Source organism: Eleutherodactylus coqui, chromosome 9 (assembly GCF_035609145.1).
Source record: "Eleutherodactylus coqui strain aEleCoq1 chromosome 9, aEleCoq1.hap1, whole genome shotgun sequence".
In the NCBI taxonomy this organism is placed as follows: Eukaryota; Metazoa; Chordata; class Amphibia; order Anura; family Eleutherodactylidae; genus Eleutherodactylus; species Eleutherodactylus coqui.
Window position 1 is genome coordinate 57,793,742 of NC_089845.1, and position 21,988 is coordinate 57,815,729.

The window sequence follows — 21,988 nt, forward strand, 5'->3', positions numbered from 1 at the left end:
AACACAATCAGAACTCTGATGAGGGCCCTAGGTCTCATGGCTAAAACTATAGAAGCAGTGCCATGGGCCCAGGGGCATTTGCAACCTCTACAGGAAAAGTTCTTGAGCAGTTGAAATCATTCTCCCAAAGGATTGAACAAGAAGTGCATCCTGTCTTGCAAAACCCATCGCTCCCTTCATTGGTGGAGCAACCAGATAGACGGGAGGTCTACAGTCAAACCTTTTTGGACTCCATTGACCATGGATGCATCTCAACTAGGTTGAGGTGCCCATCTAGAGGAGGGCACGGTACGAGGGATTTAGACATCGCAGGAGAGATTTCCTACCATATGAGGGAACTTCGGACAATCTGGCTTGCCCTAATTCACTTTGCCCCTCAGATCAAGAAGAAAGAGGTAAAAGTCAGGTCAGACAACATTACTGTGGTTTTGGCTCCGATATGCATTGTGAGTATAAACTTTATTTTTTTCTTTAATTTGTACAAGAGGCAACAACATAAAATATAAAAAAGTGGAAGGGTCTGAAGACTATCTGGACCTATTGTATATAGGTAAGTATAACTGTATTATGTGTTGGGTTGTGTTTAACCTTCTTTATAGCTTTGTAGTCTAGCAACCTATACTGTATCTTATGTGTTTTTCTGGAGTGTTGATATATGCAAATATGAGGTTCTAGAGGGGAGCATTACATTCTCCTTACTAATCCACTGGTCATCTTGATCAAGGTTTTAGTTTATGTACCAGGAATAGGTTAACAATGTGTGTTTCTTGATGTGGTTGGGGTTAGATCTATAGAAAACAATGCAAGAACTAGAAATCCATATTTTACTATGGAGGAAACTAGATGTCTCCTTTAGCACATGTGTAGTCTAGAAAGAAGATATCCACAAGTCTTGGGTGAATACAGAGGCACCCATACAATCCAAAAAAAATTTTTTTTTACATAATTGCTTAACATTTAAAATTAAACAAATCGCGATAGAATGGCTTTACGCACCATAAAAACATTCCAAAATAACTTTGGTGCAGAAAACAAGTTTTCCAAATTTTCTACACCAGAAATAACGACATTTTTCATAGAAATTTAGTAGTGCAAGAAAAATGTCAAAATCCTTCTCAGAGGAAGCAGTTTATTTAACCCTTTCCAATCCACTGTCTGATCTCTGAAGACATTATGATTTAAGGCTGTACAGCTTCGATGTTGGAAGACGTCTGTCGGGGTTCTCTTACAGTATATTGCCAGCCCCTCTGCTGCCTATCCAACGTGTCACCTCATGCAGTACTGTGTTTAGCCAGCATATAGCGCCGTTGTATAAGGGCAGAAAAAGAGTAAGCCCCCTAGGAAAACCAGGATTCAAATTGGATTGAAAGGCTTAAAGGAGATTTAAAATAAATCCCAGCTGTTTGATTTTATAAGATCACCTCAAAATCACATAAAAGACCCCAGTGATCACTAGGAAACATCCCACAGTCCAGCTTTTCAGTGCCAACTAATTCCAGAGATTGAGGAACGATCTGGCTCCCACCTACTGCAGCGCGATAGAATATACGGTCAAATCGCAGCCTGCTGGTGAATGGAATATTCAGATTGTTATTGATCTTTGTGTCCCACGTATAGCGACAGCTTTCAGGTTTCCCTAGAAACTCCCAAATGTCCAAAATGTCACTCGGCAATCCTCCAATCTTCTGAACCTGTAGGAGCAAAGGAGAAAAACAGAAAGTATATATTTGTGTGTGTTTTTTTTATAGGGGGGGGGGGGTAGCACAAAAACCTTTAAATGGTAGTTAGAGTGACATGTTTTTTTCCATACACACATTAGACGAGGCCTCCATGGATCAGACAGGCTAGTTTTCCCACCATATGCCACAGATACTAGACTAGATTGATATCTGGGATATTTGGAGGCCAATTCCTGAATGGTCTTTGCAGTGCGGCAGGGCACATTATTCTGCTGAGAGATGCCACCGCCATTGATGACTACGGATGCCACGATGAGATGAACTAGTCTGCAACAATGTTTAGATAGGTGTCAAAGTAACACCCACATGTATGCCAGAGCAGCACACTGCCTTGACATGCTTGCCTTCTTACTTTACAGCATTCTAGTGCCATTTTTTCCGCAGGCACATAACGTGCAGGAATTTGGCCCTCCAAATGAATCCGGACTCATCAGACCAGGCCACCTTGCTTCACTGCTACAAGCTATACTATGGATGCTCCCTGCCCATTGCAGGCTCTTCCAGCGATCAGCATGGGCATTCTGACCACTGACTACCCAGCAAGCTATAATGCACTGTATAGTGTCACATCTTTTTATCACAGTCCGCATTACCTTTTTCAGTAATTTGTACTACAGTAGCTTTTCGGTACTTTTAGACCAGACAGGCTAGCCTTCACTCTCCACACACAGTGAACCTTGGGCGCCCATTATCTTGCCACCAGTAGTCCTTCCTTAGCCCACTTTTGATAGGTACTAACCACTGCATATCAGGAACACCCCACAAGACTTGGCGTTTTGAAGAGGCGGTTGTCTAGCCATCAAAATTTGGCCCTTGTCAAAGTTGCCCAGAACTTTACACTTACTCATGGTTCGCACTTCCACCGCATCAAATTCAAAAACGGATTGTTCACCTGCTGCCTAATGTTACCACACCTCTTTACGGGTGCCATTGTAACTAGATAGTACCTTCAACTGCCATTGGTTGTAGAGTTATGGCTGATCAGTGTATAAGGGTATGTTCACATGTAGCAGAAATAGCGCTCATCTTCCATAGCAGAAAACCCGGACTAAAATCTGCACTACTAGTGCAGATCTGCTTCGGGTTTCACCCGCTCAATAAAAGGCATAAAGTCTGCCACGTACCTGCACCAATAATGCGGGTTTTAGTGCTGATTTTCTGCTGCGGAAAATCTGTGTAACTTCCGTTATGTGTTAACGTGCTCTTAGAAAGGGGAGGGGGGACCAGCACATACATTGCTGAACATTTAGAACTGGTGAATGCCACTGACCTCTGTGTCTATCAGGTTTGTATCTCCGCCAAATATGACCGCAGTTGAAGGAGGCATTTCCTGGATCTTCTTCAGTACAATGTTCAGCTGTGTCAGACGTTCCTTTGAGTGTTCTTTGAGGCTCTCCAGATGGGAAGTCATGAGGCAAATATGGTGTCCACAGACATTAACCTATTTGGAAAGGACAAACATGAGCCATTTTCACTTACTTATGGGGCTGAAAGACTAAGCAGCGTACGAACGGTAGAACAGCGAAGGTTCACAGGGAAAAAAAATGATTTGGAAATAAAGAATAAAACATTTCAAATAAGTATTAAATGGATAGTAAAATATTCATTTAGCTCATCTAATTATTAAAATATGAAGTTATTATGGATCAATATTGATGGGTAATAGGCTGAATTAGATGGACAGGTGTCTTTTTTCGGCCCAACATCCTATGTTACTATCTAATACAATCTTAACTGCATACATTTAACTTTTAAAAGGGCCACTCTGGCAAAAATACATTTTTTTCTCCATCCCTGCACCTCTCTCCCGATTGCCTGTCATACACTGGACGCCTCCTATGTATACTGCAGTCACTTCCGTGCAATGCAGCCTCCTGCCCGATACTCATCTGCTGAGAGTTGCCCCTGCTTCCTCTTTCACTATTCTGTGCCATCAATCCCATGATGCATCAGCACTGTACCATCTCTGCCTACTGGTAGGACACTGTAATTGTTATTAACCTAAATAAGCTACAGACTATAAAACTAGAGATAGGAAACGGAAATATTTCCTACTTCATTACAACTGTGTAAAAGAAAAATCAGCAGTGAAGAAGTCGGGATTCTGAGCACTTAGAGCAAAGGCCAGCGGATGGGAAGAAATAAACAGTTTATGGAGGGCTATGTGTTTTAATGCTGGAAGGGTATATTCCTCTGGCCAGCCTCTACTAATCAGTAATGGCTGTGATAGGAATTTCTGTGCCCCCTCTAAAGAGCGTGTGTGGTAGGGTCAATCATACAGGAGTTATGCTGAAGGAAAACTGACTCCTTGAGACAAAGTCAAGTACGTCTCAGCGGGTCAGAATGAGGTCACAGGAATGAGGCAAAGAAGTCCAGGAAGTTTCTGATAGAAAGGAATAACTAAAGTCAGATTTAGGCGGGACAAAAGTCATCTAAACACGACTGCACGAGCGCCGGCATCACTGCTAAAGTCGCTGGCGCTTGTGCAGAGCGTTTAAGCATTCAGAGATCACCGCTGGAGTGCGGCTTCACACTGTATATGAAGCAAAAAGCCAGCGAATCAGAGATGATTTACCCGTGGATGTGAGACGATTTTCAGACAAAACCACATTGCATCTGTGGAATTCTGATCCTCTGGCGCGAGACAGGATCCGAAGTGTTTTCCCACCGATTTCAATGGGAAACTTCACATTGCAGGGATGCAAGAGCCGTGCGATACATTAGATCCCATTGAAATCAATGGGCGACGTGTTCTGAGGAACTCGAAAAAAAAGATAGGACATGCCATGATTTTTTTCCTGCGATGCGGGAGAACATTGCTTATACATGTGACTCCATTCAAAAGAATGGGGTTTATGGACTGGGTGGAAGCCTCTTTCCAAAAGGAGACGCAGGTAGAGGGATTTTTCGAGATATGGGAGAGTCTTATTGATATCCTACCACACAGAGTAAAAAGAGCAATACATGAATCTTTCAGAATGACTGCATGGTACATGACTAGGTCTATGACTGAAGACCCCCCAATCGGTGGAGTGTAACTGACATGGGGGGTACGCTGGGGGCCCGCATGTGCCGGAGCGCTTATTCATATACAGGACGGAGAATAGGTTTCTGTTCGGAATTATATACAGGAGGAGAGATGCAGAAGACAAATAAAAAAAAAATAATAATGGTGTCAACTTGGTCCATGGTTGGTTAGGTTGTTGAAATATGTTGAAGGTTTGTTTTTGTTTTGTTTTTTTTGACCCATAATGTGACCCCATGCCCCCCCCCCCCCCCATCCCCTCTTCTTTTTTTTTTTCTTTTCTCTCCTTTTCCTCTCCCCTCTACCCCCCATATGAAGTAAGAAGTCAGGAAAAGCACATACCAGTATTAATGTTTAAATTCTATTGACAAGGACAGAGGAAATGTTTTCCTAAGAAGTTAAGAATATACATGTTTCTACACAGATATAGGTTTTGATAAACATGCTTGATATACGGATATATATGTTTTGTAAAAGTATGGAAACCCTGTTTAATGCAAAAATGTTTAATAAAAACAAGTTGAAATAAAAGAATGGGGTTTATATTTATATCTTGCAATGCAAAAATCTCATGTGAGTTTCCCGGCCGTGTGACAGCGGCCTCATTTAAGGCGGTGAAATCCGCACCAACAGGACCGGCTGGATGGAACTTATATCCGCAACATAATTTACACTACTGATTTTTTTTGCAGCAACATGTGCATGGGATTTCTCAAACTCCCATTAAGCTTGCTGCTACTGTAATAGGCTACGGATTTTCTGCAGGAAATCTGCAGCATGCCTGCCATGTGTGAACATACCAAGTAGTGAACACGATAGGGGGCCGTGAATCCTGCCCCCATGTCGCGCTCCCCACCATGTGAATTCCCCGGGGATGAGAGCCATTTTCATGTCAAAATAGCCCCACATCACTTCGGGGATGAAGCGATCCTCCTCTACCGTGACTGTCAGCAGAGGCGGAAGTTTGCGGAGTTTCTCCCATTGTGTTCAATGGGAGATGTGGCATTGCGTGCACCTAGCCCCAATGAAAACAATGGGCGCTGCGATAGAAGAGCACGCACAAGATAGAAGATCCTGCCATGTGTTTGCTGCATAGCCTCGCATCACGGTGCCGGGCAGGAAAACATCGCTCCTGTGTACGACACCATATAAATGAATGGGGTTCATATTTGTGTGAGATTTGTGCCTCTCACGTGATTTTGACGCCCGTGTGAAGACGGCCTAATGGTTTGCTTGGAAGAAAATTTACGCGACCAGTTCTAACACAAGTCAGACAAAACTACGACACTTACATTGGCTACAAGCAAATTTCTCATCATAACTGTACTTGGGAACGGAACAATTTCTTGGCTTATGAGCTTCACTCTTGAGTTTTTCAGCATTATGGCAGTAAAATATCCTTCTTCATTTCCTAGAAAGTTGTCAAATAAAGTAAATAACAATCACTTTGCTTCTGAAGGTGCTCTCTAGGATTGCACAAATTCACCATGGACTCAGGACAACAGCATCAGTGAGAATTTTAGTACTATACCTAAAACTGCTGAAATTGACAGTCATTAGAGATGAGCGAGTATACTGGCTAAGGCACATTACTGGAGCGAGTAGTGCCTTAGCCGAGTATCTCCCCACTCGTCTCTAAAGATTCGGGGGCCGGCGGGGAGATCTCCCTCTCCCCCCCCCGCTCCCTCCGTTCCTCCCCGCTCCCCGCCGGCCCCCGAATCTTTAGAGACGAGCAGGGAGATACTCGGCTAAGGCACTACTCGCTCGAGTACTGTGCCTTAGCGAGTATACTCGCTCATCTCTAACAGTCATCCAAATGTATGCATACAGTGAAGTTAAAATAGAACCTTCACAGAAGCTGTGCTATGGAACATTATTGAATTAGATTAAGTGAGAAAAATAACAACAGCACACACAAAAAGACATATTTGGCAATGCTGCAATTTTAACGCCCCATGAAATAAGATTACTCTTGCTATACGGTGAACAGTTAAAACCGTAAAATATAATAGCGTCCCCACCACTGCATGGAAGCGAGTACAATATACATACACTACCGTTCAAAAGTTTGGGGTCACCCAAACAATTTTGTGTTGTCATGAAAAGTCACACTTATTCACCACCATGCGTTGTGAAATGAATAGAAAATAGAGTCAAGACATTGACAAGGTTAGAAATAATGATTTGTATTTGAAATAACATTGTTTTTACATCAAACTTTGCTTTCGTCAAAGAATCCTCCTTTTGCAGCAATTACAGCATTGCACACCTTTGACATTCTAGCTGTTAATTTGTTGAGGTAAGCTTGTGAAATTGCACCCCACGCTTCTAGAAGCATCTCCCACAAGTTGGATTGGTTGGATGGGCACTTCTGGCGTACCATACGGTCAAGCTGCTCCCACAACAGCTCAATGGGGTTCAGATCTGGTGACTGCGCTGGCCACTCCATTACCGATAGAATACCAGCTGCCTGCTTCTGCTGTAAATAGTTCTTGCACAATTTGGAGGTGTGTTTAGGGTCATTGTCCTGCTGTAGGATGAAATTGGTTCCAATCAAGCGCTGTCCACTGGGTATGGCATGGCGTTGCAGAATGGAGTGATAGCCTTCCTTATTCAGAATCCCTTTTACCCTGTACAAATCTCCCACCTTACCAGCACCAAAGCAACCCCAGACCATCACATTACCTCCACCATGCTTAACAGATGGCGTCAGGCATTCTTCCAGCATCTTTTCATTTGTTCTGCGTCTCACAAACGTTCTTCTTTGTGATCCAAACACCTCAAACTTGGATTCATCCGTCCACAACACTTTTTTCCAGTCTTCCTCTGTCCAATGTCTGTGTTCTTTTGCCCATCTTAATCTTTTTCTTTTATTGGCCAGTCTCAGATATGGCTTTTTCTTTGCCACTCTGCCCTGAAGCCCAAAATCCCGCAGCCGCCTCTTCACTGTAGATGTTGACACTGGTGTTTTGCGGGTACTATTTAATGAAGATGCCAGTTGGATACCTGTGAGGCGTCTGTTTCTCAAACTAGAGACTCTAATGTGCTTATCTTCTTGCTTAGTTGTGCAACGCGGCCTCCCACTTCTTTTTCTACTCTGGTTAGAGCCTGTTTGTGCTGTCCTCTGAAGGGAGTAGTACACACCGTTGTAGGAAATCTTCAATTTCTTAGCAATTTCTCGCATGGAATAGCCTTCATTTCTAAGAACAAGAATAGACTGTCGAGTTTCAGATGAAAGTTCTCTTTTTCTGGCCATTTTGAGCGTTTAATTGACCCCACAAATGTGATGCTCCAGAAACTCAATCTGCTCACAGGAAGGTCAGTTTTGTAGCTTCTGTAACGAGCTAGACTGTTTTCAGATGTGTGAACATGATTGCACAAGGGTTTTCTAATCATCAATTAGCCTTCTGAGCCAATGAGCAAACACATTGTACCATTAGAACACTGGAGTGATAGTTGCTGGAAATGGGCCTCTATTCACCTTTGTAGATATTGCACAAAAAAACAGGCATTTGCAGCTAGAATAGTCATTTACCACATTAGCAATGTATAGAGTGCATTTGTTTAAAGTTAGGACTAGTTTAAAGTTATCTTCATTGAAAAGTACAGTGCTTTTCCTTCAAAAATAAGGACATTTCAATGTGACCCCAAACTTTTGAACGGTAGTGTATGAGATATCCAGAATGTGACAACTAATCAAGTGAGGGATGGGGGGAAAAAAAGCATTTTCACTAGAGTTGCCCTTTTATAAGGAAGACTCTGAAAACAAAGTCTTGTACGATTGTCAAAAACATCTACATACCAGTAATGATTGTGTAGCTGACGGCTCTCTTCTTCAGATACTCATAATATGGTGGAATAACCTCTTGCAAAAACACTATATCCGGACTGTACCTGCAATAACACAAGTAAGATACAAATCGCTGAAGATGAACTAATCTGCATTCGTTTAAAGAAACACTAGGTATAACTCTGCAGCCTACTGAGGGGGGGGGGGGGGGGTGCGGCATGGATTCACTTGGTGGGTTCTTGTTACATTACATTAGTCAAGCATCTTTTCCATACACAGGCTAAACGAGGACCAGAGAAACACTTTAACGGCACATATGGATAGTTTTAGTAAGTAATAACTTTTTATTTTACTTTTTCTTAAAAGATGTTGTCCGGAATGTTTAAAAAAAAAAACTGCACGGAATGTGATAAAACAACAATCTAAGCATTAAACACCTGCTAACTGCCTACCCCCTCCAGCAGCACCACTCCAGTGGTCACCCAGGTCTCGGTCCTGCAGAGCGACAACTCGGACTACCCAGATCTGACTGCTACAGCCAGTCACTGTCCATATTGGTCATATGCCCAGCGGGCTACCATTATCACCGAGGAAATTGATTAACTGCCGCTGCCACATGTTGGTTAGTTGCAACGTCGTCACAGAAGGACGGCAACAGAGACCGGTGGGAGCATCAGAGAATTTGCCGAGTGAGAAATCCTTTGTTAATTAAAACCTACTTTCAGCAACTTTTCCCCCCAAATTGGAGGAAAATGAAAAAAGTTAAGGGCTGGCCGTATTAAGGAAGCATGTCCAAATCATATCCAAAAGGAATCCTACTGCAAACTGTCTCACTTGCCATTTCTTTTCTTTAGCTCACCCATACATTGGGGTCATCAGTCTAAACTTCTCTTTCTTGCAAAAAAAATATTAAAACATATGTAAAAAAAGCAGCCACGTAACAGACTTACAATGCCAGATGAGAGCAGACCCCCCGGGCTCTCTCAGCAAGGTTGGACTTGTGAATTCCATCAACGTTCCAGGTTAGAAGCACAATGTGGCTTTCGTCTTCTTGGTTCAGTGTAGCAGGATTATCGCAGACGGGCGCTTGCTTTATAATGATTGGTGTATCATCTGTCAGGTCGATGCTAGGCAAGAAAACCAGAACCATCATCAACAGTATCCTACTATCCATGGAACGGGGCGCACAGATAACCAATATTATTGTCCAACAACTGGACTTTATACAAGCTTCGCACTGTTATGGGGAGGAACTCCAGAGGACAGTTATAGGAAACAAACCAAAACTCTTAGGCCCCATGTCCACAGGCAAAATGGAATTGTGGAATCCCCGAGGGGATGATCCGCAGTTCAATATGCCCATAGATGATCACTGGCTATCCGCAGGTAATTAAATAGCGGATCACAAGCGCAGGATAAAAAATAAATAAATTAAAACTATAAATCGCAGCATGCTCCATTTTCTGTGGATTCCCACACCGGCGGCTTCCATTGAAGTCAATGGAAGCTGTCCGATCTGTGGCCCGTCCGCAGCTGAAACTACAGATGTACCGCGGATCAGTGAGAAAGCTGGAGATTTGCAAAAAAAAGGCACTGTGCATGCGAGGGGCGCACCCACACACTCTGCAGTGCAGAAGAAAAGAAGACCCGCACCGCATCCGGACAGGTGAGAAAATGTCCATGGCTGCGGGCACAGATGGAATCCGCTGCGGAAATTCTGCACTTGGGCCTCATGTCCACGGGCAAAAGAAGAATTAAAATCCGCAGCGGATTTTAACTCTTCTCCTGCACGCGGATCCGCACCCCATAGGGATGCATTGACCACCCGCGGGGTAGATAAATACCCGCGGATGGTCAATAAAAGGGATTTTTTTAAAAATAGAGCATGAAAGAATCTGGACCATGCTCCATTTTCGTGCGGGTCTCCCGCGGGGACGGCTCCCGCGGGCTTCTATTGAAGCCTATGGAAGCCGTCCGGATCCACGGGAGACAAAATTCGGAATTTACTCACCTGCTCCGGATCTTCCCTTCGCCGCGGCTTCATCTTCTCTCCGTCGCGGCCGGATCTTTTTTCTTCGGGCCGGCGCATCCGCCGGGCCGAAGAAAGAAGATCCGGCCGCGACGCAGAGAACATGACGCCGCGGCAAAGGGAAGATCCGGAGCGGGCAAGAGGTAAGTTAATTCTTATTTTCAGCGCTCATGTCCGCGGGACATGAGGCCTTGGACTCGGCGTGTGCCCGTGGACATGAGGCCTCAGGTGTCATTAGAAGACATCTAGTTGCATTCATGATATAGTGGCTGAGTGGTTTCCAATAGCACCTGCTCTTCTATCTCCATGTACATCTGTATAGTAACTTCCATCGCTCTTACTATGTATCCGAGGAGGTTACAGGCATGGCTTCCGATGGCGGTGGATTGGTTACGTTCGTCTCTTCCTCTGGAGGAGCCTCCACTTGTGGTTCAAAGTAAGAATTCATTGCCCTCTGAAAGTAGGAAAGGGAAAAGGAAGCAATGAGGCCCAAAAACTATACAAAACTGATGAAGACGACATCAGTACATATTGCTTTCACATCTGCGTTGGGGGCTCCATCTGGGGAGCAGAAGAGGGGAATCCCCTGGCGGTGCCGGTCCGTCTTATGTTGGAAACGAGCAGCGCTGAATGGATCCTATGGACTATAATGCGGTCCGTTCGGTGCTAACATTGTCCGATCCGGGGGTCTCCCAGCAGTGGATCCCCTCCCTCAGTATCAGCTTGACTCAGGGGAAAATTGTATCATCTGAACCCAACCACTAGAGGGCCTCTAATCCAACATATCTGATAGGATGATCGCTACGTGGAACAGTTCTCATAAATGGATCACAGATTTTTGTCAGTAGATCCCATCGACAATCCAATGTGTAAGGACAGCCGGACCAACCGCTCATCTCCGGTAACATTAGCGATTTCAACCCTTCTGATAACGGGGTATCAGAGAAGGATGGTCCACTCTAGGAGGGTCTGAAGTCCACACTTTTGTAGCAGTTCTTCACCTATGACCCCACGTGAACAGGGAGCAAGGCGTCTGGTGCCGCATCCCCAGCAGGAAGGTAGAAGCACACGGTGTTTCACCAAAAATAAGACCCGGTCTTATATTACTTTTTTCCCCCAAAGAGGCGCTAGGTTTTATTTTCAGGAATGTCTTATTTTACTTATCCAGCAGGCTCGGTCCAGGTCCTTCCCGCTGCTCTTCAGAGCCCTGACGCAGTTCCCGCAGTCTTCGGCCGCCCACACAGGATCACTTTCTGGTTATGGGATTTGTAAATTCCGCCACCACAAAGCGAAAGCTGTGAATGCTTGGAGGGCTGCATTGATTGGTTCTCTGAGCACCGTGGCTCAGCTAATTCATAAGTCCCGCATCAACGATGTGATCGCTGCGATTGGTTCTTTGAGCGCTGCTCAGCCAATCAATGCAGTGTTCGAACCAATGCAATGGCTGGGATTGGTTCTTTGAGTGCCACGGCTCAGCCAATCAATGCAGCACTTGAACAACCAATCACAGCCATTGCTTCCTGTAGGTGGGATTCATGAATCCCATAAAGTGATCGTGTATGAGCGACTGAGGACTGCGGGAACCGCGCCGCGGCTCGGGGGGAGGCCTGGGTAATGCATTTCTTTATGTAACTAGGGCTTATATTTCACGCCTTGCTGAAAATCCTGAAAATTCAGGCTATGACTTATTTTCGAGGAAACTTGGTACCGCAACCGTGTGATGGAAAGCTGTAATAAGCCTGCAGTACACGCTAGAGGTTCTAGAATCTGACCGCCATACAATGTGTACAGGACTAGTACGTCAGCAGGGGGCGCTGCAGGTACATCCTTGTGCCCAGATGAGGGGTTACACACCAGCTGCTCGGAGAGTCGCAGGTCACACCGCACTCCGTGGCATCGGGACGCATTACGTTTTTTTTAGTATTTATAGTTCTTGATACGCGATGAATTGAGTCAATGAAAATAAATGGCCTCCCTGATCCGCGGCCACCGGCGTGTAGATATGCGCAAGAAACGGGTGGCGGCGTGCGACATCTCTCCACGCAGCGAGCGCTATACTTGTGTAAAGGCTGATCCTATGCAACCGCACTGACAAAGGGCAGTCACATGACCGCAAGCGTGCGATACATGGTGGTGCGCAGGACCCTCGCCGTCACACGCCGACAAATTCGCCATTTAGAGCTCCTGTCCACGGACGGATCTGCAGTGCGGAGCGGGATTCCGCAGCAAATCCAGCCTATAGCATGCAAGGTAAAAAAAAGGCAGCTTACGTCGGATACCTTCCTCTCAGCACGAGTAAGCATATATTTCCTAGATGCAGCAGCTATGTTCCTCTCAGCACGAGCAAACCATGCCCACATCTGTCAGCAGGAGTAAAACTCTGATCACGTGATTCTCGTGCACAGCTGTGTAACTGTATCCGCGTGCACGACGTGTATCCACGTGGTGCCCAACAACCAATGAGGCTGCTGGAATCGTCTATGCTGCTGAAGTGCTGCAGTATATCAGCATATATCTATATTAAACCCCAGTTCGGCACTAGCAATCAATCAGGGAACCCAAGCAACCAATGAGATTGAATCACACAAGCCAAACAACCAATGAGATTGCTGGAATTGCTGCATAGTGCCGATCTGGGGTGTAATATAGATATATGCGCTTGGGAGACCCCCGCCCCTTCCCAGTAAGGCCACGCCCCATCCTGTGACATCACACCTTCCAGCAGCAACTCTAAGCTGGACAGGAGCGTTGCAGAAGGTTATGTGCTATTTTATTGACTTCATCGAACACTGTAAGAGCTACGCACTTGTAAAATAGTTCCACTGGTGACCCTCGGAGGGCGTATTAAGATCATCAGCCATTCTGACCTATTCACCAATCAGGTTGCCAGAATTGTGAGATAGACAACCCAAACAACCAATGAGATTGCTGGAATTGTGAATCTGAACCAATCAGGTTGCTGGAATTGTTGAATAGGGCCGAAGTGCTGATGAAGATGTTAATATGCCCTCGGAGGAGGCTCCGGCAGCCAACCGCTGCAGCTCTGTTAGCAACGCCCCTCACGTGGGGTTCCTGCCGTGGTAGAGGCGGGGCTTGTCAGCCCATAAGTTGTAGGTGACCGGCACTGTACGGAGTTCCGTGGCCGCTCTAGTCGTGATCCTCCGGGACTAGTCATGAGCGCCTTATGCGTCAGCACCTTACGGGCCATGGTGAAAGCCTTGGGGGAGGGGCCGGGATTTGACCGAGTCATGAGCAAGGTAAAGTGCTGAGGCTGAAATACTCCTCGTATCAGCGGGCGGTCATTATATAGTGCTGGTGCTGACATACCACTAGTATCAGTGCGCCGGTCATTATATAGTGCTGGGGCCGACATACCACTAGTATCAGTGCGCCGGTCATTATATAGTGCTGGGGCCGACATACCACTAGTATCAGTGCGCCGGTCATTATATAGTGCTGGGGCTGACATACCACTAGTATCAGTGCGCCGGTCATTATACAGTGCTGGGGCTGACATACCACTAGTATCAGTGCGCCGGTCATTATACAGTGCTGGGGCTGACATACCACTAGTATCAGTGCGCCGGTCATTATATAGTGCTGGGGCTGACAGACCACTAGTATCAGTGCGCCGGTCATTATACGGTGCTGGGGCTGACAGACCACTAGTATCAGTGCGCCGGTCATTATATAGTGCTGGTGCTGACAGACCACTAGTATCAGTGCGCCGGTCATTATATAGTGCTGGGGCTGACATACCACTAGTATCAGTGCGCCGGTCATTATATAGTGCTGGGGCTGACAGATCACTAGTATCAGTGCGCCGGGCATTATATAGTGCTGGGGCCGACATACCACTAGTATCAGTGCGCCGGTCATTATATAGTGCTGGGGCCGACATACCACTAGTATCAGTGCGCCGGTCATTATATAGTGCTGGGGCTGACATACCAGTAGTATCAGTGCGCCGGTCATTATATAGTGCTGGGGCTGACATACCACTAGTATCAGTGCGCCGGTCATTATATAGTGCTGGGGCTGACATACCACTAGTATCAGTGCGCCGGTCATTATATAGTGCTGGGGCCGACATACCACTAGTATCAGTGCACCGGTCATTATATAGTGCTGGGGCCGACATACCACTAGTATCAGTGCGCCGGTCATTATATAGTGCTGGGGCTGACATACACCTAGTATCAGTGCGCCGGTCATTATATAGCGCTGGGGCTGAAATACTCCTCGTATCAGTGCGCCGGTCATTATATAGTGCTGGGGCTGACATACCGCTAGTATCAGTGCGCCGGGCATTATATAGTGCTGGGGCTGACAGACCACTAGTATCAGTGCGCCGGTCATTATATAGTGCTGGGGCTGACATACCACTAGTATCAGTGCGCCGGTCATTATATAGTGCTGGGGCTGACAGATCACTAGTATCAGTGCGCCGGGCATTATATAGTGCTGGGGCCGACATACCACTAGTATCAGTGCGCCGGTCATTATATAGTGCTGGGGCCGACATACCACTAGTATCAGTGCGCCGGTCATTATATAGTGCTGGGGCTGACATACCAGTAGTATCAGTGCGCCGGTCATTATATAGTGCTGGGGCTGACATACCAGTAGTATCAGTGCGCCGGTCATTATATAGTGCTGGGGCTGACATACCACTAGTATCAGTGCGCCGGTCATTATATAGTGCTGGGGCTGACATACCACTAGTATCAGTGCGCCGGTCATTATATAGTGCTGGGGCCGACATACCACTAGTATCAGTGCACCGGTCATTATATAGTGCTGGGGCCGACATACCACTAGTATCAGTGCGCCGGTCATTATATAGTGCTGGGGCTGACATACACCTAGTATCAGTGCGCCGGTCATTATATAGCGCTGGGGCTGAAATACTCCTCGTATCAGTGCGCCGGTCATTATATAGTGCTGGGGCTGACATACCGCTAGTATCAGTGCGCCGGGCATTATATAGTGCTGGGGCTGACAGACCACTAGTATCAGTGCGCCGGTCATTATATAGTGCTGGGGCCCACTCGGCACTAGTATCAGTGCGCCGGTCATTATATAGTGCTGGGGCCGACATACCACTAGTATCAGTGCGCCGGTCATTATATAGTGCTGGGGCTGACATACCACTAGTATCAGTGCGCCGGGCATTATACAGTGCTGGGGCTGACATACCACTAGTATCAGTGCGCCGGTCATTATATAGTGCTGGGGCTGACATACCACTAGTATCAGTGCGCCGGTCATTATACAGTGCTGGGGCTGACAGACCACTAGTATCAGTGCGCCGGTCATTATACAGTGCTGGGGCTGACATACCACTAGTATCAGTGCGCCGGTCATTATATAGTGCTGGGGCTGACAGACCACTAGTATCAGTGCGCCGGTCATTATATAGTGCTGGGGCTGACAGACCACTAGTATCAGTGCGCCGGTCATTATATAGTGCTGGGGATGACACCACTAGTATCAGTGCGCCGGTCATTATATAGTGCTGGGGCTGACACCACTAGTATCAGTGCGCCGGTCATTATACAGTGCTGGGGCCGACTACCACTAGTATCAGTGCGCCGGTCATTATATAGTGCTGGGACTGACATACCACTAGTATCAGTGCGCCGGTCATTATACAGTGCTGGGGCTGACAGACCACTAGTATCAGTGCTTCGGGCATTATATAGTGCTGGGGCTGACAGACCACTAGTATCAGTGCACCGGTCATTATATAGTGCTGGGGCTGACAGACCACTAGTATCAGTGCGCCGGTCATTATATAGTGCTGGGGCTGACATACCACTAGTATCAGTGCGCCGGTCATTATACAGTGCTGGGGCTGACAGATCGCTAGTATCAGTGCGCCGGGCATTATACAGTGCTGGGGCTGACAGACCACTAGTATCAGTGCGCCGGGCATTATACAGTGCTGGGGCTGACATACCACTAGTATCAGTGCGCCGGGCATTATACAGTGCTGGGGCTGACATACCACTAGTATCAGTGCGCCGGGCATTATACAGTGCTGGGGCTAACATACCACTAGTATTAGTGCATCGGTCATTATACAGTGCTGGGGCTAACATACCACTAGTATTAGTGCATCGGTCATTCTATAGTGCTGGGGCTGACATACCACTAGTATCAGTGCGCCGGTCATTATATAGTGCTGGGGCCCACTCGGCACTAGTATCAGTGCGCCAGTCATTATATAGTGCTGGGGCCGACATACCACTAGTATCAGTGCGCCAGTCATTATATAGTGCTGGGGCCGACATACCACTAGTATAAGTGCGCCGGTCATTATATAGTGCTGGGGCTGACATACCACTAGTATCAGTGCGCCGGTCATTATACAGTGCTGGGGCTGACATACCACTAGTATCAGTGCGCCGGTCATTATACAGTGCTGGGGCTAACATACCACTAGTATTAGTGCATCGGTCATTATACAGTGCTGGGGCTAACATACCACTAGTATTAGTGCATCGGTCATTATATAGTGCTGGGGCTGACATACCACTAGTATCAGTGCGCCGGTCATTATATAGTGCTGGGGCCCACTCGGCACTAGTATCAGTGCGCCAGTCATTATATAGTGCTGGGGCCGACATACCACTAGTATCAGTGCGCCAGTCATTATATAGTGCTGGGGCCGACATACCACTAGTATCAGTGCGCCAGTCATTATATAGTGCTGGGGCCGACATACCACTAGTATAAGTGCGCCGGTCATTATATAGTGCTGGGGCCCACTCGGCACTAGTATCAGTGCGCCGGTCATTATATAGTGCTTGGGCGACATACCACTAGTATCAGTGCGCCGGTGATTATATGGTATGAACCTCATATGCTCGCCTCCAGGACTTCCGCAGAGCAGCACCCATTCTCTGGAACACTCTACCCCAAGGCGCCCGGACAATTCCCGATGCACGAAATTTCAGACGTGCTTTAAAAATGCACCTCTTCAGAGAAGCATACCAAATCTCCTGACCCAGTCCCACGCCCCTCCATATGGCTTTTCACACCTGCCCCCTGCCTATCACACAGGACCTCTACCCCTGCACCTCCTTACTGCCCCACCCCGTGTGTTTTGTAATAACTGATTTCCGCAGGAAATCCCCTACTGTTTCCCAGTGCCTCGCTCCCCCCCCCCCCTTCCTCCAGTACCACCCCACCCCATTTGTTTCAAACTGATTGTATCTCACATGTAATTGTTGTATTGTTTTGCATTTATCCATGCCTGAAAGCGCTGCGGAATAAGTTGGCGCTACACAAATAGATTATTATTATTATACAGTGCTGGGACCGAGCTATCGCTAGTATCGGTGCGCCGGTCATCATACAGTGCTGGGACCCAGCTATCGCTAGTATTGGTGTATCAGCAGATGCTGGGGCACTGGTTAGCAGTCATGCATCCAGTGGCTGCTGCTGCCACTGGGCCAGGGCTACAAGCTGGGTGAGTGCCATGCCCGTAGGAATGCTGCCTGGTCAGAGGCCAACAGGGAGTCACTGTTACTACTTGGACTACTATGGGGGTCACTTATTACTGCTGCGTCCAATTTAGGGAACACTATTCCTACTGGGACCACCAATATGGGGGGCCCTTACTACTGGGGCCATTATTGGGGACACGATTACTATACAGTCTTACAACTACAATCGGCCCTTTGAAGACCACTATAAGGACCCCTACCCTCTTGCGTTCTTTTAGCGCTGTGTTAACGCGATTGTCAATGGGACTTTCTAATATTAAAAACGAATTGCACAAACTTGTGATGCGTTTTTAACATTAATCACTGCGGCAGAGGACATTAGAAAGTCCCATTGACATTCGCGTTAAAAAGACGGCGTTAGCAAGTCGCAATTCCACAGGCGGAAATTCTGCAGCAAGATTCCGCACGGAATTTCCGCCGTTGCACGTTGCCCTAGAAGTGCATGCGTGCGCACAATCCTATGCAGACAGCCGTGATTTTGGTTGCGGAAAATCCGCGTGGTAACACAATCGCGCCATGTCCTAGTTCTGTGCAAGCCTCGCACAGAACTCAGTCCTCTGAGTGTCTCCCTCTGGTGGCTGAGTATTTCCTCACAGAGATAAGAGCAGCCCTTGGTGATATACGGCAGCTCACCGCTCTTGAGAATAAAATATGGAAAAAGGGAAAAAAAAGTTTGGTACGGTGTTAGCTAGTAGAGCAAAGTGTGATTGTTCTCAGTGAGAGAAACAAAGTAATCTTGTAGATATGATAGCTTTTAATGGCTAAAAAAAATACATGATGTCACAGCAAACTTTCAGGTCTTCTATCGACCCTTCATCAGGCTAGGTTTCATTAGCCTGATGAAGGGTCGATAGAAGTCTTGAAAGCTTGCTGTAACATCATAGCTTTTAATGGATAACAAAAAGCTATCATATCTACAAAGTTACTTGGTTTCTCTTATAGAAAATAAGATGTATTGTGCTCGTACATCTCCGCAGGTACAGCTGGTCTCTGCAAGTCCCGGGAAAATTGTCTGTGAGCTGAAAGTGGACGAGGAGCACACAAACCAAGGGGGCACGATGCACGGAGGCTTCACAGCATATCTGGTGGACACGGTGTCCACAGTTGCCTTGATGTATACAGAGAGAGGGGTTCCGGGCGTCAGTGTGGACATGAACATCACGTAAGTGTGGCTGGGCTGGGCTGGGCCATGGGCCATTTATCACCTTCCCACACAATGGCTGATTAACCTCTTCCCACTGCAGCCCCTTCCTCCTACCACACACACTTACATATTAACATTGCGAAAGGTCGCAGGAAAGTCTGTACTACGCATGTCTGCTGGCGCTTCTGGACCATGCTCAGTTCCGAGGGAAATGACAGATGTGCATCCCTGTGGGGGGTCCCCTCATCACAGAACACTGACAGCAGCAGGAGAGCGCAATGTTCTCCCATTGCTTTCAATGGGGCCAGCGCTGCTGCCGCCCCACTGACAGCAATGGCATCACAGAAACCCCCACAGTGATGCGAGGCTGTTTTCACATGGAGGGGTATTTAGAAGGTTTGCTGCCATCTTCTGATAGTCATACATTTTTTTTATTTTTTTTTTTTCCGTCGACATAGTTGTGCAAGCGCTCATTTTTGTGGGACCTCCTGTAGTTTTCTATTGGTACCATTTTGGAGTACATACGGCTTTTTGATCTCCTTGTATTGAATTTTTTTTTTTGGTAGCAGGGTGGCAAAAAAAAGCACTTTTCTGGCATTCTTTATTTATTAAAATTTTTTTCAGACGACCATCTGGCGGGGAAAAAAATTAGTTACTTTGATAGATCAGACCTTTTTTTTTTTTTTTTTTTTTTTTTTTTTATACCGAATATGTATTTTTTTTTTTTAGATTCTTTTATTATAGACCTAGCAAAAGGGGTTTTCTTTCAAATTTTTATGACTTTTAAAAAAAAATCAGTAAAACGTTATTGACCTTTTTTTGTATCATATTTTTTTTTTATAGTCCCCAGAGGGGGCAACAACATGTGATGCTTTGATCGCTCCTGCAGTAAAATGTAATCCCACAGCATTACATCATATTGCGATTGGACAAGCAGTCTATCAATCCACCCCACAGGGATGGCTTGTTAGGCATTCTGCCACAACAGTCCTTTCAGAAGACCCCCTGGTTGCCATGACACCTGCACGGCTCCCTGCAATATCATCACAGGAGGGCCATACGGGACCCCAGAAAATCGTCCACGGGATACACACCTGATGGCACCGAACACATGGCAGTATTCATTCAGGAAGTGGCTGATAACAGGGAGCAATAGCTGACACACACAAAGAGGGGTGAATCTTCTTGCATCCTACTTCATTACACACCTTGGAATGGTTCTGTCTTAATGGAGAAGAGGATGTTTAAGCTGGGCAAAGTCCCTCTGCTAGTTAGCGAATATGAGAATTGTAGGACACAGGTCAGAGAGCAGGCAGCTTGGTGATGGGACAGCAGGATGATTGGAAGGACAGGGAATGTTTTCTCTATCCTGGCAGTGGTTAACGCATAGATATGTCTAATACCGTTTCATATAGTGTTGTGTTTTGTTTTTTTTTCTTTAATTTTACATTTTCTTTTAAAACTGGGTATAGAAAGCCCCTGCAGTTTGCAGTTCTAAAAGTTGTTTCTATGAACCTTAGACCACCAAATTTATGGGACCCAAGATATAAACTTGTGAGGAGAGGACCCTGGGAGATCAGAATGTTGAAGTTATGCTTATTTAAAACTTATTTTAAACTAAAAAAATAAATAATAATCTCCTTTCTTCTGCGCTCTTAAAGGTATATGAATGCTGCCAAGATTGGGGAATCCGTTCTCATCACTGCGCAGATCCTGAAGCAAGGAAGAACGCTAGCATTTGCAACTGTAGACTTGGTTAATAAAGATACGGGGAAACTAATAGCGCAAGGAAGGCACACGAAACATCTCGGGAGCTAGAGCTAAGCCTTCAGGTCTGTTGAAGGACTTTGTTACAAAACGATACATGTTATATGAGAACTTTCACTCCTGCAAAGGTTTGCTGCAACAGATCGTTTGTATTAATAATAAAACACTAAATTTCCCTTGTTGTTCGGCATTTTACTTCATTGACAAAGAGGAAAAACCTTCTATTGAAGGAGAAATTGTGAGCATTCCATAGAATAATGTATATTTAAATCAACACTTATGTGAAAACTATACAGTGTGTACTCGCACATGGGAGCCCATGCAATATTCTGGATAGGCAGTGGGTCTTTGGGTTGGTGGTGCGGCATGCGTAAATTGGTAAAAGACCAATACCAGAAAACATTTGGCATATTGGGAACCAAAGAAATCTGGCAAAGACGACCCCGGACTGTTGTGAAGCTAAAATCCTACATTAGACAAAGTAGGACAACATTCAATTCCCAAAACTCATCACTTCCCAGACATTTACCGACTGTTCTAAAAAGAAGAGGGATGACACAATGATAGACTTGGTCCTGTCCCAACTTTTGAGAAAAATTTTTTATAGACGTGTTGCTGCTATAAATCTAAATGAGTTTATAAATGAAATTGAAAAACATCTCACTTCCAACTTCTGATAAAATAGGGTTATGGCCCCCTGCATACGGGCGGAAATTCTGCAGCGGGATTTCCCGCAGAATTCCCGCTCGTGCCTGCCTGCATAGGACTGCATTGCAAAACGCAATCCTATGGCACACAGCTGCGATTTGTAAACGTGAAAACACACGCGGAAAACAAATCACGACATGTTCACGACCTGTTCTATTTCTGTGCGGGTCTCGCAGAGGCCCGCACAGAAATGTCAGTAGTGTCGGGTCGGCGCATAGCAGGAGACGGAGGCCTCTGCAGGAGCACGGGTCCACAGCGAGAATTCTCACTGC

General features: G+C 46.1%; 2 protein-coding genes across 2 annotated transcripts; one reads left to right on the forward strand and one right to left on the reverse strand.

The window, feature by feature from the left end:
- Window positions 1-440: 440 nt before the first annotated feature.
- On the reverse strand, window positions 441-12,975 carry LOC136579114 (tyrosyl-DNA phosphodiesterase 2-like). The gene is made up of 7 exons (XM_066579435.1): window positions 12,854-12,975; window positions 10,925-11,037; window positions 9,505-9,681; window positions 8,567-8,658; window positions 6,057-6,175; window positions 3,010-3,180; window positions 441-1,691 (listed from the first exon to the last, which is right to left on the reverse strand). Exons 1-7 carry the CDS (start codon window positions 12,941-12,943, stop codon window positions 1,410-1,412), a joined length of 1,044 nt encoding a protein of 347 aa, XP_066435532.1. The 5' UTR covers window positions 12,944-12,975; the 3' UTR covers window positions 441-1,409.
- Window positions 12,976-13,657: 682 nt separating this feature from the next.
- On the forward strand, window positions 13,658-21,181 carry ACOT13 (acyl-CoA thioesterase 13). The gene is made up of 3 exons (XM_066579437.1): window positions 13,658-13,840; window positions 19,075-19,259; window positions 20,903-21,181. Exons 1-3 carry the CDS (start codon window positions 13,757-13,759, stop codon window positions 21,057-21,059), a joined length of 426 nt encoding a protein of 141 aa, XP_066435534.1. The 5' UTR covers window positions 13,658-13,756; the 3' UTR covers window positions 21,060-21,181.
- Window positions 21,182-21,988: the final 807 nt, after the last annotated feature.